The sequence below is a fragment of the Ictidomys tridecemlineatus genome, chromosome 2 (genome assembly GCF_052094955.1).
Source record: "Ictidomys tridecemlineatus isolate mIctTri1 chromosome 2, mIctTri1.hap1, whole genome shotgun sequence".
NCBI lineage: Eukaryota > Metazoa > Chordata > Mammalia > Rodentia > Sciuridae > Ictidomys > Ictidomys tridecemlineatus.
Genome location: NC_135478.1, coordinates 1,128,604 through 1,151,421, shown reverse-complemented (window position 1 = coordinate 1,151,421; position 22,818 = coordinate 1,128,604). Strand labels below are relative to the sequence as shown.

Sequence of the window (22,818 nt, the reverse complement as noted above, 5' to 3'; positions counted from 1 at the left end):
GGGGCCTGCCTCTGGGCTGCCCCTTCTCCTGGCTCTCGCTGCCCTCTCCTGGGGACCTGGAAGGCCCCCACCCTGGGGCCATCTGGCTTCAGCAGGGCTGTGGGGTGGGCCCCAGGCTGCTGTGGCCCAGGAGCAGGCTGGGCCAGGACCCCAGGCCAAGCCAGGGAGAGGCAGACCCCCAACCCTGGCCGTCCCCCCACCTCCCGGTGGGGCTCCCCGTGGGCTCCCGTCCTCCCCCCAGCCCCCGCAGTCAGCCAGCACACACACCCAGGTGAGTGACTAGAAAATAATTTATTGAAGGAAAAAACCAAAACAAACCCAGCACAAGAATGGTTCACAATGAGGAGGGTTTTTTGTTTTTGTTTTTTGACTTGTAAGCCTGTGGCTGAGGGTGGGGGTAGAGAGGGCTGCTGTCCCTCCCGCACTGGGGGAGAGGGGACGCTGGATGACCTGAATAGGGTCTCCCCTGTCAGCAGCCCCTTCCAACCTGATTAAAAGCTCTGGGGGCCTCCTTCGCCCCACAGCTGAGGCACCCCTCCAAAAACAGTTCTTGAGGGGCTGATGGGGTCCCCAGGAGCAGCCCCGTGCCCTGGGGTCCTGATTTTGGTCAAACCACTTGGGGCTGAGAAGGAGAATGGCCAGGAGCCCCCACCCCACCTCTCCAGGGCAGAGGAGGCCTTCGGTCCTGCAGGGTCTGTGCAGCCACGCCCAGGAGTGCAGCCTGGCCCCCTGGCCCCGTGGTAGTAGCCGAGTCACAGGCAGAGGGACATGGTCCCAGAGCCATCGTTCCTGGTCCTCCAGATCCCCGAGTGGGCTAGGGGATGGGCTCCCGTCCCACCCAGGGCCAGGGAGGCTGAGTGTCTGGTGGAGTGGGGGTATCGCGCCCTGTGGCTCTGGGGAGATGGGGAGCACCCAGCCCCCACCCTGGGTGACGAGGCCGCACTTGATGGTCTTCTCCTGTGACAAGACATTGGGAAATGCAAGGGAAGTGAAACCAGCTGGGTGGGGGGTCTGGGGGCAAGATGGGGGCTGACACCCAGGGGCACCCAAGGCCTGCGGGTGGGCAGGCAGGCGGCGCGAGGGCCAGCCCTGCTGGCTCTGGGACCTTCTTTCCTCTCCCTGGGGCTCCTCAGAAGGGGAACAGAAACACAGAGCAAAGATGGCGGCGTGGATACAAAGATGGACGTGACCCCGGCTGCGGCCCCCCACCCCCCCGCTCATTACATTATCGCCAAGAAAGAGTAACATTAGCCATGCATCAAATCAAACTCCATTTTGTCTTTTTTTTTTTTCTTCCTCTTTTTTCTTAAATTACATTTGAACACAGAACACACAGAATAATAAATACTCTTATAAGACATGACTCCAAAAAACGAGAAACAGAACAAGCCAGAGATCAGAAAGGTACACCTGGCACACCCTCTCTCTTTCCCAAAGACTCATCTCGGTGAGCGTCTGTCAACCGCCGGTCCCTGCCTCACAGCCCTGCCCTCCCGCCCTCTGACCACCGGCTGCACCGCCCTGACATTCAATACGTCTCCCACAGAACGGGCCAAAGAAACGACATGCCATCGTCTGCAAAATTATAATTTAACGGTATAAAGCTTCAAGTCACGTTTTCCAAAAACTAGCTAAGGATTTTTTTTTATCACATAAACTATACATTAAATATTTTGAGGTATTTCAGAGAAAATTGTCAAAGGCTTGAAGGAATTGTGCTGGAGATCGGGTTCCCTGTAAGGAAAATGATCTTTGGTATGGGATGATCAGGTGGGTGTAGGAGACATTTGGGGTCCAGGCCCGGCAAAGGGGCTGGCCGAGCTCAGGCAGGGCACAAGAGCCAGTGTGGGCGTGGTGTGTGTGTGTGTCCATGGGGACTGGGGGTGCAATGCAGTGGCCAGGGCTTGCGTGGCAGGCACCAGGCTCTGGACTCCTTCCCCACTGCTGAGAAAAAGAGATCCAGGAGCCCCAGGTGCTTTGAGGAGGCTTCACCTGACCTGACCAGGGAAGTCCAGGCCAGAAGATCCACATCGAGGACCGCCTCTGGGCAAGGCCTCCCCTTCCACAGGACACAGGAAGCCCCTGGCCCTGGCCCTGGGGTAGGAAGGCAGGAGCCACCAGTCCCTGCGTTCTCAGAAGGGCTTGCCCTTGGGCAGGTCACTGCCTGGGAGGGACACGCTCACTTGGCAAAACTTAAAAGTTTGCTTCTGATCTTAAGAGCAATGAAAAGGGTTTTGCCAGCCCTGGGCCTGTGGGACTCGGAGGACCCCCAGGCGGCCAGGCCTGGGGAGGGAGCTCTAGACCTGCCCATCAGAAATTGGGGGGTGAAAGGGGTAAAGGGGGCCCAGGTCTTAGTGGGGAGCCTGTGCTCCCCCAGAATGGCATTCAGTGCCCAGGGACCACCATGAGGCATAGGAGGCAGTGTGTGTGTGTCAGTGTGAGTTTGTGCATGTCTGTGTATGTCCTTGTGAGTGGGGATATGGGGAGTTTTCACTTTGGGGATTCTGCCCCAACACCCAAAGGTTCTAGAAGCATCCTTCAGATGGGTTGCTAGTAAGCTGGGAGCACAGCGTGTCGATAAGGACAGAGGACACTCCACACACATCTTTGGTTCAAGAAAAAGGCACTCATCGACCTCGCTGTCCTCTCTCCCTCGTTCTCTCGCTCTCTGGGGGCAGGGCAGCCCCTGGCTGCGGGGGACCCTAGCATCCAGCACAAGTCCTTGGGGGAATCTTTGGTATCAGGCGTGATTTTTCCAATCACAGATTGAAGGTTGAGTGAGGTAGCCTTTACCTAGGGGGGTTCATTGGAAATGTCTCTTGCGTTCTCCAGGGGAAATGGGGGGCCCTCCCTGGGAGGTAGCCCACAGGTGGGGCCAGGGGACCGGTGGTTGGCTTCTGGATCTGGAACCCCAGGGGGGTGGGTCCTGGGATCCAGCTGCTGGCCAGTCCTGGAGGTCACCCAGAGGAGACAGGATGAGCAGGATGGGTGGGTGCTCATCTTCATTTCTCACCCTCCTCCCTGCATTTTTTTTTCTTTTTTTCTTTTTTGGCAAAAAAATGGAGCAAGCAGATTCCAACTTCCTCAAAGTTGTCCTTCTCTCCTCGCGGAGAGCTGTGGCGATCGTGCAGTCCACCTCAGGCTCCTGCAGGCTGAGTTCTGCACCCCAGGCGGCAGGGGTGCGGTGGGGTGGTGAATTCCAGGGGTCAGGAGCCAGCCCAGGCCTGGGCAGCTGGGTGCTCCGAGGGCCGGGGCTGGTGGAATCCAGCGCCGTCTCCTGGTTTCTGGGTTCTGTCCTTCCCTGGGTACCACTCGTCAAGGTGCCTGGAGATAAAGTGAATAACCAAGGGGGCGGGGAGGGAGGCGTCTGGGAGTTACCCGCATGTTGGAGCTGGACCCCGGCGGTCTGGGTGGGGGTGGGAAGGGCGCTGGCCCGCAGGCCCCCTCCCCGGGCTTTAAGGCAGGCAATTCTTGGCACAAGGAGTCCTGGCCGCTGGGAGGGCAGCTCGGTTCTCGGAGGAGGGCGCCGTCCTGCCAGCGGAGGGGGTCGGCGTGGGGGGAGGGGGCTCTGCAAGGACCCAGCTTGACGGGGGTTTTGGCGACTTCAGGGGGCCGAGTTCTTGGGGAGGGGACAGGAGGCGCTGGGGAGGAAGGCGGGCAGGCCTTCTGCCTTCCTCCGTGGGTCGGGGGTCTGGCGAAAGGGTTAGTTATTCTTAAAATTCCTTTTTTAAATACCCGGTTTATATTTCTAGTATGTGCTTCTTGACCCGCTTTAGGGAACGACACAGTGAGCCTGGTTTTCCTGGAGGCCCCTGGCGTCCTGGGTGAGGGGCCCGGGGAGCTCCTTTCCGCCGTCCCCTCGGGGTGGGGGGCTTCCTCGGCTGGGCAGGGTGGGGGTGGGGGCCCTTGTGCGCTCGGGCTGGGGTGTGCGGTCCCTCCCGGGCGGGGCGCGCGGCACCGCTGCAGCGCCCGGGCTGGAGGGAGCCTCAGGCCTTGGAGAAGGTGGCGGCGGCCCCCGCAGGGCCCCCGGGGGCGGCGCCGGGCTCCTCCGCCCAGCGGTTCATGCAGCGGCGCCGCGCGTTCATGAAGAAGTTGCTGACGGTGTTGAGCTCCAGGCCGAGCTGCTGCGAGATGGTGACCTGCATCTCCTTCGACGGCCGCTTGTTCTCCTTGAAGATGGCGATCAGCGTGCGCCGCTGCAGGTCGGTGAACACCAGGCGCTGCTTCTTGGGCTGCAGCGCGCGCTCCTTCTGCTGCTCCTGCTCCTTGCGCTTGCAGGCTGCGGGCGAGCAGGGCCGCGGACAGCGCCACCGCGCGGCGGCCGCGGGTGCGGGCCGGAGGGCAGAGCCGGGAGGGTCGGACAGAGCAGGGAGGAAGGGGACCCAGGACAGATGCAGGGGATGCAGAGCAGGGAGCGGGGGACGGCAGGGAACCAAAAGGCAGAGAAGCATAAGATGACCAGAGAAGGGGTAGGGTGAAGGACCACAGGGGCAGCGGGAGGGACAGCGCAGAAAAGGAAGGTGAGGACAGAGGGTCGCGGGGCAGGAGGCAGGTGGGGAGACAAAGAGTCACAGAGTGAGCACTCTCCACAGCCAGCTCCCATCCCCCTCCCTGGGCCCATTCCGGCCCCTCCCCAGCCTCTGGCCCCCAACCCCCCCATCCTCCCTCTCCAGCAGATTCCTGTCCCTAACCCCCAAAGGCCGGCTTTCCCCTCCTCTCTGCAGCCCCAACCTGGGGGATGTCGGAACCCACAGAAACTACACCGTGGATTATTCAATCAACGCAGACCTGGGTGGAGAAGGTGGTGAATCAGCCAGCCCTGGGCGCACCGCAAACCCCACCACCCAGCGTCTGTGAAAGGCAACCAACATCCAGAGCCATGGCCCTGGGGACCCTGTGCCAGGCAGCCATTGGCACCCACAGCCCAAAGCAGATATCCAAGCGCCTCCCACAGGAGCCCCTGAGGCCTCCTTAGACTGGCCTGCTCCAGTGCCCTCTGCAGTGAGAGGGTCTAAAGCAGAGGCCCCGAGAGGGGAGTGAGGGTTCAGGGCACCCCTCCCTCTCCCAAGGGTCAGGCCTCTCTTCCTCTCTGCAGGGAGAAGGCCCCCAGCAGCCCCCACCACCCTCAGAGGCTGGGCAAGGGGAATAGCATGGAGCTGAGCCTCACTCCCCAGCCTCAGTGGCAAGCCCCCACCAGGACCCACTGAAAGGACAGGTGGGCAGGCATCACCCACCCACCAGGACTGGCTCCCCACAACAGGGGCTGGGGTGGCTGTGGCCTCAACCTCAACCTGATCACAATCGCCTTGTGGAGTTTGTCCCACCCCAAGTGCCTCCTCCGCGGCTCCCAGGCACTGCCCTCCAGGTGCCGAGACAGAGGCTGTACGTGGGTCCCTGCTGCCAGCCCGCCTCTGTGCCAGCCCCAAGGCACACTGGGAGCGCACAGCAAGGCTTTTGGTTTCAGAACACTTCAGACCAGATGTCCACCCATGTCCTCGGAAATAAACGGGTAAACTGGGTGTGGTGGCGCACGCCTGTGATCCCAGCGGCAAAGCTGGCCGAGGCAGGAGGATCATGAGTTCAAAGCCAGCCTCAGCAACTTAGAGAGGCCCTAAGCAACTTAGTGAGGCCCTGTCTCAAAATAAAAAAGGGCTGGGGATGTGGCTCAGTGGCTAAGCACCCTTGGGTTCAATCTCTGGTACCAAATAAGTAAGTTAAATGAATATTCCCTGCACTGTGACTCATTTCTTTGGGGACAGGGTTTTGCCCATTTAGAGTGTGAAATGAAAACATCTCACTCTCCTTCTCCCTCTGAGGAAGATGCTCAAAGTCTCTAATTGGCTGCTTCAGATTTTATGGTTAAGCAAGATGGACACAGTTTATTGGATATTTTAGAAAATCATCTAATGGGAAGATGGAGAGAGTATCAAGAGAAATGGTTAATTTCAGAAAAAAAATCAACAAAACAGGAAAAGCTATCAATTTTGTCAGGGGGTGAGAGAAATGTATTCATGAAACAAGAATGTGGTGCTGCAAAAGAAAAAGGACAATTAGAGAAAAGGAAATGAAAAAGGGAGCCGGGCTATAGCTGCATCCCCAGCACGGCAGGAGTGAATGATCTCATGTGAAGATCGGATGCTAAAGTCAAGCAAATGTCCCAGAAAACAGAATAGAGCAGATGCAGTGACGGAGGAGACAATTACCACGAAGTTGGAGGACAGAGTCACGAGGAGCAGGTTTGTCACTGGATCAAGAGGGATCCAACACCAGAGGAAGAGATGATCAAATAACGTAGAATTACTTCCAGATTGAAGGCCAAGAGGCCCTCAGTTATTCACATCAATGAATGAGAAAAGGCACTGGCCAAGACTCATCCTCGTGAAATCTCAGAGCCCTGGGAATAAAGGAGAGACCCTGGAAGCTTCCAGAGAGGAAGCCGATGTCACATCGAAGCTGGAGAATCAGAGTGGCCGCAGGCTTCTCAGAAACTAGGAGAGCGAGAGCGGGGGGCAAGGCTTCCAAAATTATTTTTTAAAACCAACCCCAATATTTTATTTATTTTTAAAAATTTCTTTTTTAGATGTTGATGGAACGTTTGTTTTATCCATTGATTCACCTGCAGTGCTGAGAATCAAACCCAGTGGCAAGTGCTCTCCCACTGAGCCACAAACCCAAGGCCTCCGATGTTTCATTTAATTTTAAGGTTTTAAAAGGCAGTGCTTATCCATTATCTATTTTCTATTTATATTGTCTATTTATATAGGCGTGTGCATCCACACACATACAAATATGCTTCCAAAATTCTGAGGAAAAAAATACTCATATATTCCAATCGAGTTGCCAAATTTCCAAACTTGAGGCCTGAAGGCAGAATAAAGGTAGAGTCAGACACCCTCCCTCAGAAAGCTACTGGAAGTTGGGCTCCATTCAAATGAGGAGGTAAATCAAAAAAGGGAGATGTGGAATTCAGGAAATGTGATCCAGCCTAGGAGAGAGAGAAAGGGCTCTCTGAAGGATGAGGACGCCCTCTGGAAGACCACTGGACAAAGCTGTCACCCACCTGACCCACAAGGGTCTCCCCACTCAGACCAGAGCAGGAGCCGGGGTGGGGGGGGATGAGGGAGGAAGGTCCTGTGGAGGAGGAGCCTGGGAAGAACTGGTGACTGTTAGCTCCTGGAGCAGGTAACATTTGCACAAGCAGGGAAATGGAGTCCTGGCACTCTACACGGCTCAGTTGTGGGCAACATGCACAGAAACCCTGATAACGTGAGTTATTGAATGCTGACTTAGGCAGAAGGTTGTATTTGTACCTCTACTGAGAGGTGGGCAGAGGCTGTGGCAGAGGGTGGTTGACTAGGGAAAGAGGGCAGGGACCAGGGCTGTAACTCAGGGGTAAGGCCTGCCTGGGGGACTAGGTTCCCACCCCAGCAGCAAAATACTTGGCAGAGTTTCCATGATGAGCACTGTCCCTGGCAGCCTTATGTGTGTCACCCCGTGGGGAACAAGGGCGCCTCCAGGTTCTTACAGGCAGAGAAAACACTGGACAGAAGCGCCTGGAACCACTCGGGATCTCCAGCCTCTTGGGGGCTTGCTACCCTGTAAAGGCCCCAGGGACCAGAGAACACCAAGGCTCAGGCAGCCAGCCTAGGGCAGGAGTCGAAACGCAGCCCGGGCTTTAAGGTGCAGGGGCCTTTCTGCACACCTCTGACCCTGGTGCCTCACCCATCACTCCCCAGCAATGTACTCCGGATCCTGCTCACAGGACGGTGGTGTCCCGCCCTGCACGGGTCCTATCACTCCATTCTAGTGACCATAGTTCCACTTGGACTTGAAGGTGAGCCGCTGGCCCGGGGCGTGCAGCCAGGGGCGGTACAGGAACCAGCCAGGCCTCCGGGGACCCTCCAAGGAGGGAGGACAGGCGGGTTGTCCCTACCCACCACCTCCCCTGTCTCCATCCAGTGCCTAATGGGGACCCCAGGCAGAGGCTGGGGGAGGGGTTGGCGCAGCAGAGTGGGGGAAAAAACTTCGCGTTTTGTCGATCACAGCAGAAAGAGGCTCGGCTGTCCCCGCCCTTGCCGGCGTTCAATCTAATTACAGCTCCTCACAGCCCCATCGATCGATGGCGCTCCCGTCGGAGCTGTTTACCGGGAGCAGCTTTTGTCATTCGTCCCATCCCCCACAGCCCCTGCGGAGCCCCGGTCCGGCGCAGCCCCTGGCCAGCCCAGACCCGGCCCCTCGCCAGCCCTTTTTACTGAGTGGAAAAGGGGCTGCGGCTGAGAGGGGACTGGGGTCCCCAGGGCTGGGGAGAAGGGAGCCGGGAAGAGACCCAACCACGTCCTCCCAAGGCCACTGTGGCTCCCACCTCCATAGCCCCCTCCACCCAGTGTCAGTTCAGGGCACCTGCCCTCCTCCAAGGCCTCCTCCTCCTCCTCCTCCATCATCTCCTGTGCCATCACCTCCTTCTCCTTCTCCTCCACCTCCACCTTCCCCTCCATCTCCTTCTCCTCCTCCCCCTCCAGTTCCTTCTCCTCCTCCCCCTCCACTTCCATCTCCTCCTCCACTCCCACCGCCACTCCTCCACCTCCTTCTCCATTTCCTCCACCTCCACCTTCCCCTCCATCTCCTTCTCCTCCTCCCCCTCCAGTTCCTTCTCCTCCTCCCCCTCCACTTCCATCTCCTCCTCCACCCCCACCCCCACTCCTCCACCTCCATCTCCTCCACCTCTTCCACCTCCATATTCTCCTCCTTCACCTCCATCTCCTCCTCCAACTGCTCCTCCTCCACCTCCATCTCCTCCTCCACCCCCACCGCAACTCCTCCACCTCCATCTCCTCCACCTCTTCCACCTCCATATTCTCCTCCTTCACCTCCATCTCCTTTTCCTTCACCTTCCCCTCCTCCCCTCCTCCCCATTCAGCTCCTTCTTCACCTTCTTGTCCTCCTCATCTACCCCTCTCTTCATCTCCACCTCTACCTCCATCTCCATCTCCTCCACCTCCATCTCATCCTCCTACTCCTCACCTCCTCCTCTTCCACCTCCTCCTCCACTTCCATCTCCTCCATCTCCTCCTCCTCCTCCACCTCCACCTCCATCTCCTCCACCTCCTCCTCCAACTGCTCCTCCTCCACCTCCATCTCCTCCTCCTCCTCCTCCTCCACCTCCATCTCCTCCTCCAACATCATTTTCTTCTCCATCACCTCCTTCTCCATCTTCTTCATCTCCATCTCCTCTTCCTCCACCATCCCCTCCTCCTCCCCTTCATCTCCTCCTTCACCCTCTTCTCCTCCTCCTCCACCTCCTTCACCTCTACCTCCACCTCCATCTCCTCCACCATCACCTCCTCCACCTCCATCTCATCCTCCTCCTCCTCCTCAACCTCCCATCTCCTCCACCTCCATCTCCTCTACCTCCATCTCCTTCACCTCCATCTCCTCCTCCAACATTATCTCCTTTTCCATCACCTCCTTCTCCATCTTCTCCACCTCCATCTCCTCTTCCTCTACCTTCCTCCGTCTTCTTTTCCTACTCATTCCCCTCCACCTTCATCTCCTCCTTCACCTTCTTCTCCTCCTCCTCCACCCTCCTCCACCTCCATCTCTTTCACCTCAATTTGCTCTTCTGTCTCCTCCACCTCCATCTCCTCCTCCTCCACCTCCACTTCCTCCTCCTTCACCTCCATCTCCTCCACCTCCCCCTTCTCCACTTCCATCTCCATATCCTTCTCTGCCTTTATCTACATCTCTTTCTCCACTTCAATCTCCTGCTTCTTCACTTCCATGTCCACCATCACTTCCATCTCCTCCTCCTCCACCTCCACTTCCCCCTCCTTCACCTCCATTTCCTCCACCTCCACCTCCAAATTCTTCTTTGCCTCTACCTCCATCTCTTCCTCCACTTCAATCTCCTGCTACTTCACCTCCACCTAACCACCACCTCCATCTCCTCCTCCTTCACCTCTCTCCTCCTCCTCCACTTCCATCTCCTGCCCCTCCACCTCCAACTCCATATCCTGCTCCATTTCTACCTCCACTTCCATCTCCTGCTCTTTCTCCTCCATCTTCTTCACCTCCATCTTCTCCTCCCCTCTCCTTCTCCCACTTCATCTCCCCTATCTTCTCCTCTACCTCCACCTTCTCCTCCTTCACCTCCACCTCCTCCACTTTCACCTTCACCATCTTCTCCTTCAGTAAGAGTTCTTCCTTCCTCCACAAATGTCTTCTCACCCATCATCTGTATTAATTCTACCACCATCACTCTACCTCCATGACTTCCTTCACCATTGCCTTCTCCATCACCTCCTTATCAGTCACCTCCTCTTCACCCCTTTGCTGTCCCCCTTTTCATCCCCTCCTTCTCCATTGCCACCTCATCCATCACCTCCATCATCTTCTCCTCTATCTCCTCTACCTCCCCTTCCATCTCCTCCTTCATCCCCTCCTTCACCATCAGCATTGGTTCTTCCTCATCATGCCTCCACCATCACCTCCACCATCTGCATCAGTTCTATCACCAGCATCTCTTCTACCATCCGTTCTGCCTCCACCATCAGTTTTACTGCTACCACATCACCTGCACTCCTCTTCTGCCTCCATGTCTCCTCCTCCATTGGCCCTCCACCACCTGACCCATCTTCACCTCTTGCACACGGTCACCTCCTCTAGCATGAGTCTCCCTCTGTCCTGCCACTTTCTGCACCTCTGTCCCTATTGCTTCCACTGGACCTTCGCCAGCAGCTTCCTGTTCACCCCTCTGCTGTCCGCTTGCTTGCACTACCAGACATCCACCTCCACACCCATCACTCTACCTCATCACCTCCTTTGTGCCACTCCACCAGCCTCTGCTCATCACCACCACCTGCCTTCTTTTCTTCACCTCCACTGTGACCATCAGCAAGAGCAACCCCACCTCTACCTCCCACGGTACCATCCACAACTCAGGGCCCACCCAGGCCCACCTGTACATGCCTAGCACGGGGGACATGATCTGGGTTCCCTCACTAGGGGTCCCAGGCTGCAGTGGGGGGACAGAGAGGAAGCTTAGGTACAGTTCCTGACCACTACTCATGGATGTGTGGCAGCTGGAGGAGCAGCTGGTGGGACCTTCGTGTGGGATTGTTGGGGCTGGGGGGACGGCAGGCTTGCTGTGACACCCAAGGAGAGTCATTCCCTGTGCCTGTGAAAGCCTCAGTACCCTGACCTCCATCTCCTCCTTCCAAAAAACTGGAAAGGAGATTTTCTTCAGTGTGGACCAGCTGCTCCGAGTCCTCCCATGGCCCCTCAGCGTGGGCCCTCCCCATTCCCATCCTTCCACCGTGTCACCTCGGTCCTCGCCTCCCTCTTCACTCAGCTCCTCCTCAGCCACACTGGTCTCCTCTGGTCTCCAGCTCAGGGTCTTTGCACTGCTGTCCCCTCTCCTCAGAATGCTCCCTCACCCCCGCTTTCTCCCTGGAGGCCCATGCTGACGCCTAGCTTCATCCTGCTCTCCTCTCTTCTCTGCTGTTTTCCCTGGACATCTGTCCAGGGACTCCATCAAGGATGCCCACCTCCCAGACTCCAGGGGCTGAGTCTCCGAGACTAAGAGCCAAAGATCCCAAAGCCCTGATTTCAGAAGGTCAGCCACCTCCTCCTTGTCCTCCAGGGCCTGGGGCTGAGGAGCTAGGCTGGCTCCTGGAGGGTCCTGGAGGTCCCAGGCGGTCCCAGCAGTCCTGGGAGGACATCATCATCATCCAGAGGAGACTGGGGTCTGTCTGGGGTTGAGCCCATCCGCAGGGCCCAGCACACCACCACCTGCCTCCTGTTTTCAACGTGGGACAGCCCCAGGTGGCTGTCCCTTGGCCTCTAGGAACAAGTCACAGGATCAGGAAATCTCCTGGAAGGGGTGGGGACACTTTCTTCCAGAGTGTCACCCCCTTTGCCTGGTGTCCCTTGAAGTTCCCACTAGGTCCAGCAGAGGGCAGCCGTCCCTGCCCAGCTAAGGAAGGGGCAGATGGAGGGGAACCCCAGGACTCCCGTGGCTGGATGGAAGCCCTTCTGGTCACACCCCCGGGACTTGCTTCCACATCACCTGCACCCTCACTTCCTGCCTCTTTGGAAAGGTGTCGGGGTCAGCAGACCACCAGGGGCCAGGTGGAGCACGGCCTGGTGTTGCACCCGGTGCTTCCTCAACCCGGGGCCGGGCCAGGGTTCAGGCAAAACGCCCCCAAGGAGGTGAGGCTGAGCTTTTCTTGAGCTTCCATCCGAGGCCACCGGAGAAGCTGGGCTCCAGCCCCACTTTCTGTGGGCCATGAGGTCCCCTGCCCCCTAATAACAACACTATCCCCTCTCCTGGAATCTTCCTGGAGGGGGGACGGTGGACAGCCCCTGCATACCCTCAAGGTGCAGCGGCTCACCCCCAGAGCCCTGGTTCCCTCCCCTGTCCTTCCTTCTGGCCCTGCCCTGCCCCTGTGGGGCCTGAGGCCCTCTGCTGTCATCCAGGAGTGGACCTAGGAGATGTGGCTGCTTGTTCCAGGACTCTGCCCCGGGACTCCCTAGGCAGGTGGCAGATCCAAGGCCCTGCTGAGGGAACTGACCGGTGGGTGCTGTGCAGAGGGTCCAGAGGGATTGGGAGGTTGGGGTTGGCTCTCAGTCAGGGTGGGGTGGGGACATTGGCCTGGGTCAGGTCACCCCTCCATGGACCAGAGTCCCAGCTGCCACTGGGCCTGAGCCTGCCCGGGCGGGTGGGGGGGCGTGGGAGGCAAAGCCCCCAAGGGTTGGGGTGACAGGCAAGGCCACAGTGGTACTGGGCCTCAGTGCGGTGCCTCGAACCACGGAGCCGCTGGCCTGCGCTGTGCGCCCCCTGCCCTGCCCTGTGGGTCCACCTGGGCAAGAGGTGAGCATTAGGGAGCAGAAACTGGAGCCACTGGCCCCCCCTCTGGCCACCGCTGCTCCTCACTGGGCTCCCGCTTCCCGGAGCAGACAATTCAATACGCAGCCTGGTCCCCGGCTGGGATGATGGCCCGTTTCCTTGGCAACGCGTCCTGCCCTGACCACCGGCTGCCAGGCCCCAGATGTGGGGAACGCTGACATCCCACGCCTGGTGGTGTGTCCCTGCTTGGCTGAGCTGCCCTGGCACCCCACACTGGCCTCTTCCAGCCAGAGACCCACACAGAGGTGACTAGCCCAGGGTCTCCCGTTGTCCCTCAGGGGATCAAGCTCCAGAGCTAACACTCTTTTTGTCTAAATCCTGCAGCCCTGGACCAGCCAGAAATGGGGTTCACGAGTGTGGACGGGTGTGGAGCCTTCTTCAGAAAGAGGGTTCAGTGGCTGGGGCTGGGGCTCAGAGGCAGAGCGCTCGCTCGCCTAGCAGGCATGAGGCACTGGGTTGGACCCTCAGCACCACATGAATGTCAAATAAAGATGTTGTGTCCACCTTCAACTGAAAAGTAAATATTTGAAGAAAAAAAAGAAGGTTCAGAGCTGGGTCCTCATGCCCAGTGAGGACCCAGAGGCCTCCTCACCCTTATCAGTCCCCACCCTGTCCCTTCTCCACCTCCGGCCAGGTGGCCAGGTGGCCAGGCCAGCCGCCAGCGCCCAGTCTTGGTAGAGGTTCACTTCCCTCTCCTCCCCCTCCCCTCCCTCCTCCCTTGATGGGATATTAATGGCCGCCTTTCAAGACTTATCAGGGCAGAGAGGTTCAGCAGCACCCTCTTGCCCTGCTCCCCCTTCCTGCCCATGGCTCCATCTGGAGGCTGGACACCTAGGGCGAGGGCAGTGGGGGCCACTCTCATAGAGAACATCAGTCCAAGACCCCCACTCAGACACTCAGGGGGCAGACCCACCTGGCCCAGGTGCCCGGCACCCACACCTGCACACGGACCTGTGACTTTCAAAAAGACATCCAGGAGCCGACGCTGGGGAATGAATTTGAAAAAGATGGCCAGAAAGGAAACAGATAAGAAAAGGACAAGGGAGGCACCCAGAAAGGGCCCGGGGCTGACCCAGCATGGCAATTATTAAGAAATTAATCCACCGATAAACACACAGCCAAGGGACCCGCCCACCCCGTCCCGCCGGCTGGGGCTGCCGCGGGGAGGGCAGCAGAGGAAGCAGTTGGATAAAGAATGGAAAACAAACACCTCACTACCAGGTGGCCCCCAAATCCTCTCCTCCCTGGCCCAGCTCCCGACACACAGGGGAGGGCAGACACTTGGAGGCTCTTGTTCACGTTTTATTTGTTTTTTCTTCCTTTCTTTCTTTTTACTCTAACACCAGACCTTGGAAGAGGAAAGGGAGATAAAAACAATCGGGCCCCTGCCTCTTCAAGGGGAGCCCCTGGAGAAGAGCTGCCTGCGGAAAGGTGGGCCGCAGCCTCGGCTCCGTCCAAACTTGGAAACCGGCCCGCGGCCGCCAGCCTGCCTTCCAGGGGCGCGGGAGGCTGAGGCAGGCAGACGGCGAGTTGGAGACCAGCTTCCCCCACTGAGGGGGAGCCTGTCTCAGGGTTTGACAAAATGAGGGGACTGGCCATCTAGCTCAGGGTTCAATCCCCAACACCGCAAAAATCAGCAGTGATAATCTGGGAACTGGTCAGTGGGTTTTAAGTAATACAGGCGGTTCTCCTTTGAAGGGTCAAGGGGACCCGCAGGAGGAGGAAGAGGACGGAGGTGTCCGTTTCGCTGCTGGGGCGGGCTGAGCGCACAGCTCCCGCCGCCCGGCGCACAGGCTGCGAGCGGAGCCGGGCGCACGGTGAGCGGCTCCCGGGGTGGAACCAGGGCGCCCTGAAGGCTGCGCCCGACTGGGAGCCCTGAAGCTTAGAGGCCCAGACCCCTCGGTGGCCGAGGACGAGCGCACACCCCTTTGGGTCGGGGACCCACGAGGGTGGAGGTGGGAACGCGGCCGGCGCGGACTCTGCGGGGCTGCGCTTGCAGGATGGGCCAGACAGACTCAAAGACGGCCGGCCGTCTGGAGAGAGCGAGCGCCTGGACGCGGGGGACCCCCGCGGTCTCCGTGAGCAGGCTGGCCCTCCCCCAGCGCCCCAGGACATCCACTCCAGAGGCGGGAAGAGGTCGACGCCGGCAGCCGCTCCCCCAACTGCACAGCCGCTGCGCCTGGGAGTGGTTCTTCCAGAGCCTCTCTGCTGTCTGAAGGCGGGTGGTCCCAGCTCACCTGTTCTGCTGTATGTCCATCCCCGTGGTGGATCTCCTGGACATCTACACTGTGACCCTGCAACTCTCCAGCGGCAGGCATCTCGCTGCCCTCATTTCTCTAGGGCAACTCCGTGGCTTTGTCCCTTAGGTCTGGGGGTTCCCTGGCCACCTCCACATCCACAGCAAGACTCCGGTGGAAGAGCCTCGCAGCTTCTAGCTACAACTACTTGGCAGAGGGGAAACTGAGGCTGCAGGTGTCCTGGGCCTGCCCAAGGTCAGGCAGATCACCAAGGCCCCTGGCTCGCCCAGGCTCCCCTCCCCGTTAGAGCAGACTTCACATTGATTAGGGTCTATATTTAATTAAAAACTTGATCCAAACCAGCTTGAGCTCCTCTGGTTAAGCTGAGCTGCTGCTGGCTCCACACAAAGAGGCTGCCGGGGGCCTGGCCTCACTCCCTACAGCTGCCCCAACTTTCTTGCCTCTCAGCCTTGTCCCCATGGGTCCCACCAGCCAGAAGTGCCCTCCCCTATCCATGCAGGAAGGTGAGGAGTTCGAAGAGTGCAGACAGGAAGCTATCTGACATCTGAAGGGCTCTGGGGGGCCACAGGAGAGGGTGTGATGAGATGGGTGGAGTGGCAGCTTCCATGTGGCCATACGAGGCCCCCTCAGCTTGGAGAGAGAGAGGAAAGGGTGAACCTCAAAGACCAGGAAGGAGGTGCCTGCAGCGGGGTGAGGTGGGATGCAGTGGTTCAGACTAGAATGGTAATGGCTGATAGGGAAGAAACAAACCTGGGAAGGGGAGAGAGGTTCAAAGAGGAGATGGGTGGATGCTGGGTTAGCTCCAAAACTTACTAAAGGGATGAATGTCAGTCCCAGCCTTCTGCCAGGCAATGAACTTCCCAGATTCATCTCTGTGACATGGGGCATGTGGGAGTGACTGCCCCTGCCAACAGGCTCTGATGTCATGTCAGAGAGGAATTATCGAACCTGGCACTGGTGGGCTGGAGCGCTAAGGCTGGGCCCAGGCCACCCTGGGGGGTTGGCGTTGGGGAGGGCAAAATTGCAGGGACCCTGGTTGACCCAGTTGGATGGGAGGAAGCTCTGACCCCTCTCCCCAGGGACTCTGGTGGGAACTGTCACCCTCCAAGGAGCTGGAGGGGAAGCACAGGCCCATGGCTAGGCTGGCACAAGTGGTGAGCAGAAAAGGTGGAGCCGGTCACCCACCAGAGGGCCACGCAAGCAGCCTGTAAACTGGAAGGCACCGTGCCCACCTGAGCCTCCATCCACAGAAGGGCTTCCCCACTTCCAAGCCTCCATCCCTGCCGGGCCAGCTCCAGAGTGCCCACCCTGCCCCACTGCAGGAGCAGGGTGCTGGGGAACCCCAACCCTGGTCTCAGCTCCACCAGGCTCAGCCTTCAGAGGAGCTGGAACCCCGGCCCCACTCCTGCCCATTATGGAAGCTGAGGCTGCTGGAGCCCCGCTCTGAATCATAAAAGGGGTGTGGCCTTGGAGGTCCCTCCTGGCCTCAGCCTCAGCTTGCTTGCCTGTAAAGTGGGCACAGCAACTACACTCAGTTTAAAAGAGAGTCGCACGGGCCATTTCATCTCTGACTCTGGACGGGAGGGAGTGGGGACCAGGACCTCAGTCATCCGGGTGAGCCTGCCCACCCCTGTGCCTGCTCTCCTCCCCTGCATCAGGTACCCGATCCCGATGGCCCAAGTGCTCCTCAAGAGGGAGGGCATTGGTTGGGACACCCAAAGCACACCGGGCATCATGCACGGAGGTCTCTCCTGGACCCAGCACTCACAGCCCTGCTCTGGGAGCCCCCTTCAGCACCCTGGCCCACTCTCTGAGGTGTCAGAGAGATGGGGAACTGAAGCTCAGACTCTGGCCTCGCGTCAGTCAGTGGGGGATGGAGCCAGGTGATCCCCAACACTGGTCCTCTGCTGCCTGGTGGGGCTAGAGCTCTCTCCTGGGCTGTCTGTACCAGACCCCCACTCGGTGGGAGGTAGGGTCTTCACAAATGGAACAGGGGTCCTAAAGAGTGGATGGCTGACCTTCCAGGGGACTCCCAGCTGGCACCTTTGGGCCAGGGCCTCCCCCATATGAACTCTGACCTCTTTTCCTTTCCATCCCCAACTCCTCGGGACCCCCAGCAATCTCTCTGCCGACCCCGTACCAGAAACAGCCCTGGTTTTGATCTTCCATTTGTCCCATATAGAGGCCAAGATCTCGTGGGCCCTGGGTCTCTCCCTACCTTGGTTTCCCTCCGCTGGTGTCCACCATCCTCAGGGACTCCAGGCTCCTGCCTCAGCACCAATGCCCAGCCCGAGGAGGAGGACACAGGTCCCCCTTTTCAACGGACTCCATCTGATATTTTATCATATATATATATATTCTGATCAATTACAAAAAATACTTTTCCTTTGGAGTTGCAATTTAAACAATATTTGAAGACGGCCGAAGCTCTCTATCGACCCGGCCACAGTGATGAATTGGAGACGGTAATTCGAATTCATCGACCGCCCCACCCCTCCCCCAGCCCCTCTCCCATAATCACAGTTTGCAGGGGAGGGGTCTCTGCAAGGAGGAGACCCTGGATGAGCCCCCAGCCCAGAGGGAATGGGGCTGGGGGCTGCAGGGTGGGCCCTGCCTGGATCTGCAGGATCCAGAGTCAGCATGTGGCAGTCAGAACCTGGCCCCGGCACCAAAGGCGCACGTTTTACAGACGGGTAAAATGAGGCCCGCGAGCCGGAGTCCAGGCCGGGGACTTAGGTCTTTTGAGGACTTCTTGGGCGTCTCAGTGAAACAAAGAAACCACCGATTTCCTCCTTTCTCCCGGCCGAGATCCGCCGGGAGGTGGACTGGGAGGGGCCTGGCCGCGGGGCAGGGTCCTGGGGCCTGGCTCCCACCTCTGCGCGGCGGCCTCCCCTTTGTCTCGCCCTCTCGCCCTCCCTCTGCTCGCGTTTCGGCCAGTTTCTCCACTCGTCCGTCTCCTCCCCAGGTTTCTTTCTTTTCTGTCTTTGGGCCCCTTCCCGTCGATCTTTACTCCTCCCCACACACACCATCTGTTTACTTCTTCTCTCCTTCTCCCTGCGCGGACGCCCTTGCCCTTCCGTCACCCCTGCGGTCCCCGCCCCAGCCTGGGGAGACTCTCAGCGGCCCGGGACGATGGCCAGGGGCTACGAGACGAGGACCGGGACGGAGTTCTGGGACGGGGCGGCGGCCGCGGTCCAGGTAGGAGGCTTGGGCGCCGGCCGTGGAGGAAGGGCGAGTCCTCCCTGGGGGTTGGAGTCGCGCTGAGGGGTGTCTGGGCGCCGCGGACTTGGGGCATCTGCTGGCGCTCGAGGCCGCCGCCTGGCAGGCCGGCTGTCCAGTGGGACGCGCCTGCCGCCTCCCGCTAACCGTGCGATTTGCCGCCACTTAACCGCTCTTCATTAGCGCAGCGACCGGAACTAAAGGCCTCGGCCGGAGCCTAATTACCCCGCAGCCCTCGCCGCCTCCGCTACGTCCCAGGTGGAGTCTGCAGGTGTGCTCGCGGCCCCCAGCACAAGGGAGGTGCGAAGGTCAGGGCTGGGCCACCCCCAACAGACCTGGGGACAAGACAGGTCCCGGTTCATTAGGTTCGTGATGTCCAACTCTGCCTGAGGCTCAGTGCCTGGCCCTGGCTCACCCCTCCGGTCGTCCCAGGCGACGGCCATGGCCTCTGTCTCAACTAGTTTCCTAAATGGGGGACAGGCTTTGGAAGACGAGAGGGTCCCCATTTGCTGCAGAAATCAGGGAGGCAGCCTCAGAACTCCAGCCCAGCCTCAGTTTCACCCTCTGTCAGTACACCTGCTGCAAGCAGGACTCTGAGGCCGGGTGGCCGTGGAGTGGGCGGAAGTGCACACAGACCAAGGTCTGCGGCAACCAGGCAGTCCCCACACCAGAGTGGCACTGTTCACCTAGCAGTGACCTCCATCCCAGGGGAAGGGGCTTCTCGCTTGGCCTGTAATGATCCTCTGTGGGCCCTCAAAATGTCATTCAAATACCACCGAGGGGTCATCTTACATGATGAGTTGGCTATAGTAAATGCCAGGGTTCCCCTAGCCCACTAGGTCCCCCAAATGTGTGGCCTGGATTTGAGGCAGTTGATGGGCATGGAGGTATATAAAACACCTGGCTTGGTGGCAGCCGCTCATGCCTGGAGAGGGCTGCCCCTTCCACAGAGCCTATGGGATGTGCTCTCTACCACCTGAGGTCACCCCATCACACACTGTAGGCTGCCATTGTGTACTGATGTGACTGAGCATCCACAGTGAGGCCATTCCGTGCCCCTGCCTGTGTCCAGGGAACAGGACACCCTGGTTCAACCCTCCCAGGAAAGTGTCCAGATTCTTGTAGCCATTTCTAATGCGTTCCAACAACCTCCTGGGGACTTAGTTACTTGCCACATTCAAAAGATGGCTTATCTCCCCGTGGCCCAAAGTGGAAAATCCACGACTCCCACAAGAGGCTCCAGCTAGACACCTGGCTTTTCAGAAGGGGAAACTGAGGCACTCCTGAGGGTGCAGTCTCCAGGAGGCTGTCCAGTCTGCCTGGGGAGTGGAGAAAGAGCAGCTTGCAAGGGGCTGCAAAACGGGGCCATCTCTATCCCCCATGGATCCTCTCTTCCCACCCCCTGCCTGGTGGGCTGTGCTGGGGTGCAGTCAGTCCCTCCTTGTCTCCTGGCTGATGGGGAGTCTTGCTTGAGCCCCCGCCTGCCCCGCCCTCCTCGGCTCTCATGTGCTGGAGAAGACATCGATCTCACTGGAAGCTGCTATTGTCCCTGTGGCAGGGGTGTGCAGCCCCCTCCCCAGCGTGGCCAGGGAAAGACCCCCTTCCTGGGCCAGGGGCTCTCCTGCACCCCCACAAACACAAGGTGGGGTGTGCCCTGGCTTCCTGTAGACCCAGCTACAGCAGGGAGGAGCATAGGGGTCCCAGGAGGCTGCTGCCTGGGTGGGATTGAGAGAGACTGAGGCAAGAGAGAAGAAAGAGCGAGGAGCTGGAGAAATCCTGGGAGCCAGCTGAAAATAAAGAGCAGTTTGTTGGGATAGAGAGGTGGAACGTGGAAAGGGAAAAGACAGAAGGGAAAAGCACAGCGGGGGGGCGCACCCCACCAGGGGCAAAGGCGGGCAGAGGCGGGCAGGAGGCTAGACCAGGGTGTGAAGGCCTCTGACCAGCCCGAGCTGAGGGTCCCGAGGGCCGCCCCTCCCCCGACCATTCCCGGGTGACCTTTGCCAGCGGCCGGAGTGGGGGAGGGGGCTATCGATCGCAGGGGCTGAGCTACAAAGAAGAGAGCGCCAGGGCTGGGGCTGAGCACCGACTCTGTGGCCCGGGGCTGGACGCTCAGCGGTCCCTCTTGGGCGCGTCGGGAGGAGGGGAGTGGCCCGCCAAGCTGACAGCGGCGGCTTGTCCGGGGACACAGCAGCACCACCACTCCTCTCCAGGCGCGCGATTGTGTACACACACACACACACACACACAATGAACTACATTGAGCGATGCTTCGAGGAGCAGCCCGGACCCTCCCAGCAGTCCAAAAGGAACTAGGGAACCCTACCCATTCCGGAAAGAGCAGCAGGGCAACAAGGGGTGGGGGACCGCACAATTCCTTTCTCCCCTTTTGGTGTTGGCACAAACCCACAGAAGCGCAGACAACGGTCTAGCCTACTGCGAGCCCGCGGGGAATAGTAGGGTGCACGGTAGAAGGGTGGGGAGGGGGTCCGGGCGCTCTGCCGCCTCGCGGCTGGGCGCTGGGGAGCCCAGAGCCCGCGCTCTGAAGTAGGGCGGTGAGCGCCAAGCTCCTACCTGCGAGGCGCAGCGCCGACATGCGCTGGAACTCCGGCTCCTGTAGCCACTTCCACATCCTGCGGAAGGTCTCCCGGCCAGACTTGAGCTTGCTCCACGGCTTGGGGTTGCGCAGCAGGTCGGAGAGCGTGCCCTGAGAGCGGCACAGTATGCGCTGCGCGAAGATGGCCTGCGGAATGCTGTAGCGTTTCAGCTCCGCGGTGATGCGCTGCGCCACCTCCTTGGTGTTGATCTCCTCGGCCGCGGTGCCCGCGCCGGGGCCTCCGCTGCCTCCGCCTGGGCCGCCGCCACCAGAGTGCGGCCCGTGCGCCCCAGCCGCCGCCAGCCCTCCGAGCGGCGCCAGCAACCCTGCGGCGCCCCCGCCGCCCGCTCCACCACCACCTGCACTGCCTCCACCTCCGGGCAGCCCTCGGGCTAGCGCGTCCTCCGCTCGCCCCAGCAGCGCGGCGTGCGGCTCGAAGGCAGCAGGCGGCAGCAGCTTGTCTCCGGCCAAGTGGCCCGGCGCCCCGTAGGCAGCCAGCGGCGGCGGCGGCGGCGGCGGCGGCGGCTGAGGGGCGCTGTGCAGCGCCGGCGGCAGCGCGTTGGGCAGCGGCGACAGCGGCGACCCCATGGCGGGCAGCTCCTTGCCATAGGGCCCGTAGAGATGGCCCACCGAGGCGAGTGCAGCACGCTCGTCGCGCATGAGGGTGAAGCTGCCGCTCACACTAGCAGCCAGGCGTTGCGGCGGGGGCGGCGGGGGCGGCGCGGCCGCGGGGTGCGGGTGTGCGTGAGGGTGGCCGGCGTGCGCTCCGGCCACGGCCGCGGCAGCAGCGTGCTGGTGGAACTTGTCGGCCACGGCTGCGAGCGGCGGCAGGTGCTGCAGGGGCGTGAGCGTCGTGTAGGTGCCACCCAGACCCGGCGCCTCGCAGGCCATGCCCATGGCGGGGTGCAAAGGACCCGCCAGCTCCCCGCGGAAGTCAGCGCCGCCGCCTGCGCTGCCCGCGCCGCCCGCGCCCCCAGCGCCCCCGCCGCCACCGCCGCCGTCCAGCAGGCTGGCCATGCCCGCCACCAGGCCCGGGCGCCCGGGCGCAACCAGGCTGCGGTGCTGTGCGGCCGCAGAGCGCGCGTGGCCCGGGCTCAGCAGCTCTCCCGCCTGCGCGTGGGCCACACCGTGCAGCCCCCCCAGGCTCTCCAGGCTCAGCTCCATGCTCAGCCGCCGTGCGCTGACCCCTCGCCGGCTCGGCCTCCCGCCCGCCGCGCGCGCTGCTCGGCGCCGGCCCGGCGCGCTCAAGGCCGCTGCATGGCCCCCGCCTGCTCCCCGGTGGCTGCGCGCGAGGCTGCCCGGCTGCGCGGCGCACGGCCCGGCCCGGCTGCGAGCACGGCCACCAGGATGTGGCGGGGGAGCAGCCGCTGGCGCCCGGGCCCGGGTCTGACGTCAGCGCCCCCGCCCACCGGCTCCCGCCGCCGTGGCCTCCTACCTCCTCGCTCTCCGCCCGCCTCGGCCCCCTTGAGCGCCCAGCTGGAGTGGGTCAGACTGGCCGGAGTGGGCCGGACCTGGGGTTCTAGGTTGGGTATCCCTAAGCCCTCCTACGCCCCCTGGGGTCTCCAGTACAGGAAACTCCCGATACAGTGGACAGGGTCTGAGGACAGCCTCGGTCTAAGGGAGGGCAGGGGGCCTCATCTCTGCGTCTCTGCTTTCTCACCAGAGAGCCCTGAATGTGAGTTTCCTGCCTCGTGTCTCCACAGAGTGCCTGGGAGTGCGACTGGTCACTGCCAGAGCTCCGGTCCACCCCTTGTACAGAGCCCCACCAAGAGGGTCACTTCTGCAAGCTCCACCCTTAGGCATACAGAGTCACAGCGTCCCTCAAATGACCTCCTTGGGGTAGA

General features: G+C 60.5%; 1 protein-coding gene across 1 annotated transcript; it reads right to left on the bottom strand.

Annotated features, from left to right (window-relative positions):
• Positions 1-272: 272 nt before the first annotated feature.
• On the bottom strand, positions 273-22,262 carry Onecut3 (one cut homeobox 3). The gene is made up of 2 exons (XM_005332190.3): positions 20,953-22,262; positions 273-4,279 (listed from the first exon to the last, which is right to left on the bottom strand). The coding sequence occupies exons 1-2, from the start codon at positions 22,136-22,138 to the stop codon at positions 3,987-3,989; spliced, it is 1,479 nt and encodes a 492-aa protein (XP_005332247.2). The 5' UTR covers positions 22,139-22,262; the 3' UTR covers positions 273-3,986.
• Between the last annotated feature and the right edge of the window lie 556 nt (positions 22,263-22,818).

What these genes read in the sequence shown, in the direction of transcription:
- Onecut3 (XM_005332190.3), bottom strand. Translation starts at nt 22,138, where the DNA reads ATGGAGCTGAGCCTGGAGAGCCTGGGGGGGCTGCACGGTGTGGCCCAC. An exon ending in GTCGGCGCTGCGCCTCGCAG is followed by an intron (nt 4,280 to 20,952) that starts GTAGGAGCTTGG and finishes GCTCGCCCGCAG; the next exon opens with CCTGCAAGCGCAAGGAGCAG.